General features: G+C 44.8%; 1 protein-coding gene across 2 annotated transcripts in view; it reads left to right on the top strand.

The window, feature by feature from the left end:
• The first annotated feature begins 1,779 nt into the window (after positions 1 to 1,779).
• Positions 1,780 to 9,476, top strand: part of LARS2 (leucyl-tRNA synthetase 2, mitochondrial) — a 143,753-nt gene continuing 136,056 nt past the window's right edge. The window contains exons 1-3 of one of the 2 annotated variants that reach the window (XM_087867111.1): positions 1,789 to 1,900; positions 5,527 to 5,626; positions 6,999 to 7,253. In XM_087867111.1, the coding sequence (XP_087723237.1) occupies positions 7,020 to 7,253 (234 nt within the window). In that variant the 5' untranslated portion in view covers positions 1,789 to 1,900; positions 5,527 to 5,626; positions 6,999 to 7,019. Of the gene's footprint in view, positions 1,901 to 5,526; positions 5,627 to 6,998; positions 7,254 to 9,476 lie in introns of both variants that reach the window. The other variant, XM_045778885.2, reaches the window with a different exon arrangement.

Genomic DNA, 9,476 nt, shown 5'->3' with positions numbered 1-9,476 from the left:
TGGAAGCTGTCCAAGCTCCTAATGACCTTCCATTCTGCAATTTGGGAAGGGCACTATTCTAGCAGGCTAGAGGTCCAGTGGTGAATCGCAAACCTTCTACCAACTTGAATATGACCTTGAGCTAGACAGTCAGTACTGCAGGGCCCCCGTTTATTCACCTGTAAAATGAGCTGGCTGGTCTGGAGTGTTCTCGAGATTTTCTTTCTTTCTTTCTTTCTTTCTTTCTTTCTTTCTTTCTTTCTTCCTTCCTTCCTTCCTTCCTTCCTTCCTTCCTTCCTTCCTTTTCTTTCTTTCTTTCTTCTTAGAAATATTTATTTATTTGACAGAGAGAGAGACAGCCAGAGAGAGAGGGAACAAAAGCAGGGGGAGTGGGAGAGGAAGAAGCAGGCTCCCCGCTGAGCAAGGAGCCCATGTAGAACTCGATCCCAGGACCGTGGGATCACACCCTGAGCCAAAGGCAGACACTTAACGACTGAGCCACCCAGGAGCCCCTCTCAAGATCCTTTCTAACGCTCACATTCTAAGATAGGGAGTCTCAAACTCCCATGTGCCTAAAGATCCCCCCGGAGATCTTGTTAAAATGCAGAGTTTGATTCAGCAGATTTGGGTGCCACCTGAGATCTGACATTCCTAGCGAGTTCTCAGGTGAGGCTGACGCTAGTCTGGAGATTACCCTTTGAATAGCAAAGTATTTAGATTTTAAAGTGTTGGGAAACTTTGTTAAAGACTTGGGAATGGGCAGAAAAGATTCCTGTGTGTCCCTTGGGTGGAGTGCTGGTCTGGCGATTATTGGTGCTAGAGGAATATGCACCTTTGCTTGTCTTCTGTTATCCAGCTTTGCAAGAGTAGAAGTTAAAATGTAGAATATGGATAGTAATGGGCTGAATTTTGTTTGATAAAGACACAATTGATTTCAGCACTGTAGAAAAAGATGGCTCTCAAACATTACTTTTTCCTGTCCTGTAGGATATTAACTAGGTTTGTACAATTACCAAATTAATTTCTGATTGCCCACATGTATGAGTTCTTCAAAATCTCCTTTAAACGGGCTTTACCTTTTTGAAAATCACACTTTGACACCACTGGTCCTTTACAATTCATTCACTGATTTATTCACGTGTAGCAAGAAATGCTAGTGGGGGGCCAGAGAGAGGTTGGGTTGGGGATACATAAACTCCTCAAGGAAAGTGGTTCATCGGGAATCCTGCTTTCCTGACTCTCAGCCTACTTTCAGGTGAGAAAAGTACACTTTACTCCCAATCATGGCTGGATAATTCCCTTCCCCGGGCTATAAAATTATGGAATATGATGGAAGAAGATCCTGAACCATCATTAAAAATCAAGAGGTCAAAAGACCTACGCAACTGTATGGTGACTAACATAATATAATAAAAAATCATTAAAAAAAAAAAAAAAAAAAGACCTACGCAAGCCCGGCAGGCAGTTGTAGCTAAGCTGGGATTCGAATCCGGGCACCAGGACTCTCCCAGCGCTCTTTACGCCACCTGCCATCTAGTTTATTCTGGGGCCACTATACTGATGTCTCTCACACGTCTGCAGCACCTGGAATAATCTGACCCCCAGGTTTCTGGTTTTGGTGACGCCAGAGACAGGGTAGAGGACTCGGTCGAAGGGCGGGACTTCAGGTCGGGAGGAGGTACCCGGGAACGGGGGGCGGAGCCGCGCAGATGCCCCCGCCCCACAGGCTGCCGGGAGTCCGCCCCGAGCAGCGCTTCGCGTCCCCCGGCTCCGCCCCCTCCTGTCTGTGTCTGCGCCGGCCGCTACCAGATAAAGTTGTTGTTCTACCAACATGGCGGCGCCCATAGTGACTGTCCGGGCCGTGTTCCCCTAAAAGTGGAAACAGAGGCGTGAGGAGCCGCAGGCCAAAGCCTGTGAGCAGGTAAACCCCCAGCCCGGGGCACAGCGGGACGAGAGACTTCTAGAGTGGAGACCTCTGCCCCCGGATCGGGAGGTTCCAGCTTGCTGGGGGCAGGAAGGGAAGGTGCGGTGTGGGTTAAGGTGGTCCCGGAGCCGTGCAATTTCTGACCGGGAAGTCTCTGAGATCCGGGTCTTTAGACTCGTGGAGCCACGGACCCTGATGATAGCTCTGGACCTTTTCCCATTCCCAGAAGAATGCATACGTACACGTAGTTTTGTACTTAAGTTCCCCTGTTCCTGCTCCCCTACCCCAATTCATCCCTGGATCTTTGCTTCCCAGGACTGGCAGGTTTGAACTCAGTTAAAGGCCATCCGGTGCATTTTTGTGGCCCAAAGGTCCTTGCCACTGCATTAAGGCTCGAAAGCCCTCAGAGATCTTGTGGGTCTACCTCCTCGTCCTAGAAAGAAGAAGAGGTTCCCGACAGGAAATAATTTGCCTTAGGTCCCGCAGGGAATTAGTCTTTGTGAAAGCCAAGATGTGTATTTTTTTGTTACAAAATTTGTTTTCTTTAAGGTGCACTTTCCCTGGTCCATTCTTGTGCATTTTCTTTTGGGCGCACACAAATGCCCCCATGTGCTTCTTCCATGCTTCTGTTTCTTTGCCTGTCTCCTACTCTTCCTGTAGGTTTCTCTGCTCATATATGATTGTCATTTCGGGTCCAGTTCTCAGGCCTGTCCCGTTCTGACCACATCTCGATGCCTCCATCATTCTCAGAAAACTTAACCTTAAGCCCCAAGTGAGGGTGAGGTCAGGACTGACCCTAAAGAGGAGTGGAGTAATGGGGACTGATGCTTTGGAAAGATGTGGAAGACAAGATAAGATTCCAAGCATCTAGGCAAGGAACTGGATGAGATAGAGCTAAGGCAGAAAAGGGCCAAGTTGATTCTAAATACAAGACATGAGCCACACCTTTCACGTTGATGGAGTGGTCAGAAGTCTCTAATAAAATGGCTGTATCTTTTGTCAGGAAGAGGCACTGCCCATCAGCGCTTTGGTGGTGGAGTGGCCAAGAGCAGGGCCTGGAAAGTAAAGGAAGGGAACAGGGCTTAGCATCAGGAAGTTCTGTAGTATATCGTCAAGGCAAATTGAACAAACCTTTAGAATTTCTAAAAGAAAGCGGGTTTTATTCAAGGCCAAGTTAGGACAGCTGCTGGGGTACACAGTCTTCACAAAGAAGAGAGTGCTCTGTGAAGGAACATTCGGTGTCGGGTTGTGTACACTTTTTTACATAAAAAGTTACAAATCCTTAGACAAAGGACATTTCAGAACGTTGCAGACCTTATCTTAAGCTTCTAGTATATGCAAGGCTGTATGACTTTAATCTTATGGGAACCAGGGAGGTTTTCTCCTTTTTTTTTTTTTTTTTAAATCTTTATGTTTGAAATGCTTCTTTTTGGTCATTTCATAAGTGAAGCAGTTCTACAGTGCGTGCTCCGGCAGAAATAGAGCCCATACTTTGAGGTTTTGCCGAATCATTTTCACCTTGGTAAATGTTGAAGTATAGCTTCCCGGGAGCTCAGGAGCAGGGCCCACAAACATTAAAAGTTGAAAATTTCCTGTATTTTTTCAATATCATAGCCCTGAGTACACCATATGCTGTGTCCCCTGAGTCTTGGGGATCCCCTGACTTTGGGTGTGAACTTTCCTTAAAGAGTCTTGACACGTTATTACCACATTGCTCCCAGAAGGGTGAAATCCATTTACGGTCTCAGCAGCAGGGTAAAAAAAATGCCCGTTTTGCATTTAACGGGCTTTTGCCAATCTGTTAAGCAAAATATTTCATTGTTGTTTTAATTTGCATCCTTTGATTAATTCTAAAGTTGATCTTTTTCATGTATTTATTAGACATTTGTATTTCTCTTTCCGTTTTTCCTTTGCCCATTTTTTTTTTTAATAATGATTTTTTATTATATTATGTTAGTCACCATACAGTACATCCCCGGTTTTCGATGTAAGGCTCGATGATTCATTAGTTGTGTATAACACCCAGTGCACCATGCAATACGTGCCCTCCTTACTACCCATCACCAGTCTATCCCATTCCCCCACCCCCCTCCCCTCTGAAGTCCTCAGTTTGTTTCTCATAGTCCATAGTCTCTCATGTTTCATTCCCCCTTCTGATTACCCCCCCTTTCTTTATCCCTTTCTTCCCCTACTGATCATTCTAGTTCTTATGTTCCATAGATGAGAGAAATCATATGATAGTTGTCTTTCTCTGCTTGACTTATTTCACTAAGCATTATCTCCTCCAGTGCCGTCCATGTTGTAGCAAATGTTGAGAACTCGTTCTTTCTGATTGCTGAGTAATATTCCACTGTATATATGGACCACAACTTCTTAATCCAGTCATCTGTTCCTTTGCCCATTTTTTAAATTGGGTTTTAATGTTTTTCTTTTCATATGTAAACTCTTTATAGAGTAGGGTAACCTTTTGTTATTGCCATTTTGGCAAAGACTTTGTCTCAGTTTATTGCTTACTTTCTCATTTTGTTCACGGTGTTTTTGATATCCAGGCATTTTACACCTTTAGAGTCAGATTTATTAATAGTTTGTGAATGCTTCCATTGCTTTATGCTCAGGACAGAACATCTTGCACCTTGCAAAAATATATTAAATATTCATATTTTTGTCTTGTTTTATGATACTTAAAAAATTCTTTAATCTGTATGGGATTTGCACTGGTTTATGGTTTGAGGTGGGGCTCTAATTTTAATATTTTCCCATTCATTAAATAATCTCTCACTTTCTAATCTACTTGTGCTTTTTTCTTTATGAACTTTAAGTTCTTTAAATGCCCAGATCAGTTTCAGGATTCTCTAGTCTATACCATTGGTTTACGTAAAGGCGAGATTGTCGGTGAGCCACGTATTATGTAAACATATTAGAAAGCTTATTCTCGTTGGGTAGACGGGGAGAGTTGTATGTGTTGTTTACGGTTTATATAAATTGTAAAATAGGAGTAAGTTACAGAGACAAGATTAGAATCTTCAGTGAAAGAATGATCTCCCTTCATATTGCTCATTTGGTCATCTGTCTGCACTCTTTGGGATTTCATTTGTCACAACAGCTCACAAGCCTTGAAAGCAAAAACTAGTGAGACTGTGGTTCAGCTTAATTTGTATTTTTATAGTTTCATTGTTTCCTATTGTTTCTCTTGGGAGGGAATAGTCCAGAACCGTCTCCTTATGTGTTCTTAGGGAATGAGGTCCTGAAGAGAAATGTCAGGCATCTGTGCCCTCTGCTAATTGAGCAGTCTTTGGCTTGTAAAGATAGGGAAATGCTGACTTTGCAAGGGAATAAACTCATAAACTCCATGACTCCTGTGGATAGTTCTAATTATGGAGAAACCCAACCCTTAAAAATAAATGTCATTGCCTCCAGTGTACAAAGTGTCTATATAGTAGGTTGGTCCTATGGGCTTGTGGATAGTCAACCGTTTTCCTATAGTTCACCCTAATATCTATAGTCACATCCACATATTTTAGAATAGCCAAGCCCAGTGGATAGGGAGGTTTTTGTTTTTTGGGTTTTGTGGGTTTCTTTCTTTCTTTCTTTCTTTTTTTGGTCTTTCTGTTTCCACCCCCAAGGAAGCAAGAGGTGTTAAATACAGCGAGACAGTGAGACTTGGTATATCAAGAACTTCGGCAGACCATCTTGTAAAATGCCAACACTGTGGGGCCGTTTTCTGTGAGTGTGAAACCCGCTTGTGTGAGCTTATAGGAAACTCTCTGGGCAGCTTCCGTGACCCCGTACCTGTGTGAAAACAGGCCAAACACAAGTAGCTATGGAGAAACTTTTTTTTTTTTTAAAGATTTTATTTATTTATTCGACAGAGAGAGACAGCCAGCGAGAGAGGGAACACAAGCAGGGGGAGTGGGAGAGGAAGAAGCAGGCTCATAGCGGAGGAGCCTGATGCGGGGCTCGATCCCGTAACGCCGGGATCACGCCCTGAGCTGAAGGCAGACGCTTAACCGCTGTGCCACCCAGGCGCCCCAGCTACAGAGAAACTTTTGAGAGAATCAGACAATGAACCCCAGCTTCAAGTGCCAGCTTCTTCCTTTACTTCTCTCTTGGCTTTACATCTGTTTCTTCACTATAGCGCTTCTCGCATGGTCTTATGTAAGAAGGCAGAAAGGTTAGGTTCCTTCGTCATAAATCTTAAATATTTGACAAACTGTCACCTTAACCTTTTAGACTATGATGAGATATGAAACTTGCTTCCGTGAGGTCATTTTTTGGAATTCACCTTTGGAGGAAACCAGTGAAACATTCAAGTTGAGTGTTGAATGGCAGCCGGATGTCCTGGTGGACCCCATCCTGTGGATTGTATTCCAGAAGCATCGTGGCACTCACCGCTGTCATACATGTGTATTTATTTGTTTGTATTCTTTACCTGCTTTTCTTTACTAGTATGTAAGTGCCACGAAAGAAGCGACTTTGCTTTTTGTTCACTGCTGTATCCCCAGTGCCTCGAACAGTGTGTGGACCCGTTGGCACTCCATAAATATTTGGTGAATGAAGAATTAAATGAATAATCAGTCTTATAAATAATAGTTATTTCTTGGCTCAGCTTATGAGTGTATGGAACTTACAATATGTATGAAAAATGCTAGTAGTCACGCCAAGTCTCCGGATCTCCGGGAAGGCAGGTGTTCATATGCCTTCTGACAATAGAGCCTCGGGCCAGGCCAACATGTGCTTGGAGCTCCTCTGAAGCCTGGATGATGTGACGGGTAGCCTGCTGGTGGGCTGGGTCTATGGGGAAGGGGGACTGAGAGCCTGTGGCAGGGGGCTGGCCCAGCTGGTGGTGTCCATTTGTTCCTGTGGGAGTTTTGTGTCTTTGGCACTTGGGAACACTGAGTGCCTTTATAGTTTCCATTAAAGAGTTTGTGTTTAGCTCAGTTGAAGTTTTCCTGGTGTCATTTTCAGGGAAGGAAGTCATCAAAAGGATAAGAAGAAAGCATGCGAGTGTTCAGGGAACCCCAGACTGATCGGGAGGACAAACTCACGAGAGGGTTCTGGGCAGCTCCTAAGCATGCTTTCTGCCCTCTTTTTTCAGGATCTTCCCAACTTCTGCAGCATGGCTTCTGCTTGGCGGAGACTGGGCTTTTGTGTCTCTTTTCTGAAAAGCCAGTTAGATGGTGGGCCAGGTATCATCAGCAGGGGAAGGCGAGTGATTCCGGGATGTGCCAGAAGTATTTACAGTGCCACGGGAGAGTGGACGAAAGAGTACACACTGCAGACAAGAAAGGATGTCGAGAAATGGTGGCATCACCGAATAAAAGAACAGGCCTCCAAAATTTCAGAAGCCGATGTGAGTATTCTGAGGGGTTTTGAGAGGGTAGAGAAGAGGGGCTAAGGACTTGGACTCCAGGGTCAGCTTGCCCAAGTTCAAGTAAGTTATTCAGGGTGTGACCTTGAACTGAATGATTGACTCTGTGCTTCAGTTTTCTTATCTGCTACGGACAGTGCTAATAGTAGTGCCCCCTGCTTCCTTGGGTGCTTGCGAGGGGTAAATGAGATCAGACAAGGATAGTGCTTAGAAGGGTTTCAGTGTGGTGCCACACTGGGCATTCTGGAGCAGCTTTTACTGGGGAGCCTCATCAGGACAGGAAACCATAGCGGGGGTTGTGTCCTTCATGGTCCATGACATGGTGGGGCAGCACACAGGGATCCAGCAGGGTCAGATTGGAAGTCCAGGAGTGGACACCTGGACCCCTCACCTGTGGAACTTTGAATCTGCATATTCTAAGAAGCAGCTGCCTCCCCGCTGGCATAGGCCTTGGCCTCCAACCTGGTTCTGCCATCTCAGCATCGTGGTTTGGGAGGTACGAGCCCTCCCCTGGTGTGATCTGGGTCTGGGATCCCACCTGGCAGCGGCAGCTGTGTGAGTTAGTGACCCCTTGACTTCTGCTCTGGATGCTTCAGCTCAGCACTCTACTTCTAATGATCTTAAGTATTTGGTTGTACCCAGTTTCCATGGGGCGCCATATTGGGGGCTGGCTCCTATGGGAATCCAGCCTGTCGGGGATTAGTCTTGGTTGTGGTAGCCCTTACCCCTTGATATGGGTCAAAATAACAAATGGGAGATGTGGTTTGTGACATGAAATGTTGAATCTGATCAGAGCCAAGTGCTATAAGATAGTTTACTCTTAAATTCTACCATCCCTTTGTAATAGTTGCCAAATAAGACAGACCTTCGACATTTAATTAAAGAGATGAGGCCAAAGGCAAGCAGTTGAGTAAATAATAACTGCACGAGACTGCTTTTCCGTGGACTGGCCATTTCCCATCTCCCGATTCTCGCTCTGTTCAGACTCATTCCTTCCATGAGATCGATCACTGTGAATAATGCTGGCGGCAGTTATTTGTATTAAAAGGAAGAGTATGTTTTTGGGGAAATTTGTGAGAAAGAAAATCTGGTCTTGAGAGAAGTGTGATGGATAACAAGTGGAATGATAAAAAGGAAGGTTGGAATAGGGTGCATGACTGTGTAATGAAAGCCTGACTTCTGCCTCAGCAGGACGCGAAGGGCCTTCATGTCAACCTGACCAGACTCAGGTAACCGAACGTATTTTGGAAACAAACTAGGGAGCAGTTTAATTCTGAATTAGGAGAGTAAAATTAGCATTTCTTCTTTTTTCTTTTTGGTTTAGATTATAACTTCATGGCCTCCACGCATTTTAAAGTTGTATTTTGCTGATTCTTGTGGCATCTCATTCTTCTTAAGTATATGGGTTTTTTTTGTTTTTTAACAATTAAATGGATCAAGGGGCACCTGGATGGCTCAGTCAGTTGGGCCTCTGGCTCTTGGTTTGGCTCAGGCCATGATCTCAGGGTCGTGGGATCGAGACTCGCGTGGGGCTCTGTGCTCAGTGTGGAGTCTTCCTGGGAGTCTCTCTCTCCCTCTGTCCACACGCCCCCCCCCCCCCCGTTCATGTGGGTGCACATGTGTGCGCACATGTGTGCGCTCTCTCACTCTCTCAATAAATAAATAAGTAGATAAAATCTTAAAAAAAAATTAAATGGATCAACATAAACTGTGTATCAGTAATTGGGGAAGCAGCTGCAGGGATATCGGGGGTGGTCCCCTGGGGCATCCTCTTAGGGTCTGTACTGGGGCATGGTGAGGTAGAGAAGGTGCCACGTGGCCGGTCTGGAGCCACGGCGGTACCGTGGGCTCGGCCTCAAGACCTCAGTGTGATGGCCGCCATATCACGTAACCTCTTTGGTCCTCAGATTCTTTAAACTGTTCGTCTCACAGAATTGTTTTGAGAATCGAATGAGAAAACGTGGCCCAACACATTTTTACGAATGGAAATGTTACATTAATAAAAGATCCAAGAGGATCAGAATGTGTGGTATCTTTGTCAGGAACTAAGAATACAACTGGATGTCGGGATTTTGAAGCATTTATCATTGACTTCACTCCGGTATTAGGTCTATTTAAAATCCACCCAGATGGGTTTCCAGGAGTTGAATGTCTTGCCGTGATCACCATAATCATCATTATTAAAAGAAGTTCCACTGAATGAGC

This window comes from Ursus americanus, chromosome 14 (assembly GCF_024610735.1).
Source record: "Ursus americanus isolate L20-20 chromosome 14, mUrsAme1.1.p, whole genome shotgun sequence".
Lineage (NCBI taxonomy): Eukaryota > Metazoa > Chordata > Mammalia > Carnivora > Ursidae > Ursus > Ursus americanus.
Note: the sequence above shows the minus strand (reverse complement) of the source record. Positions and strands in the feature narration are given on the sequence as shown.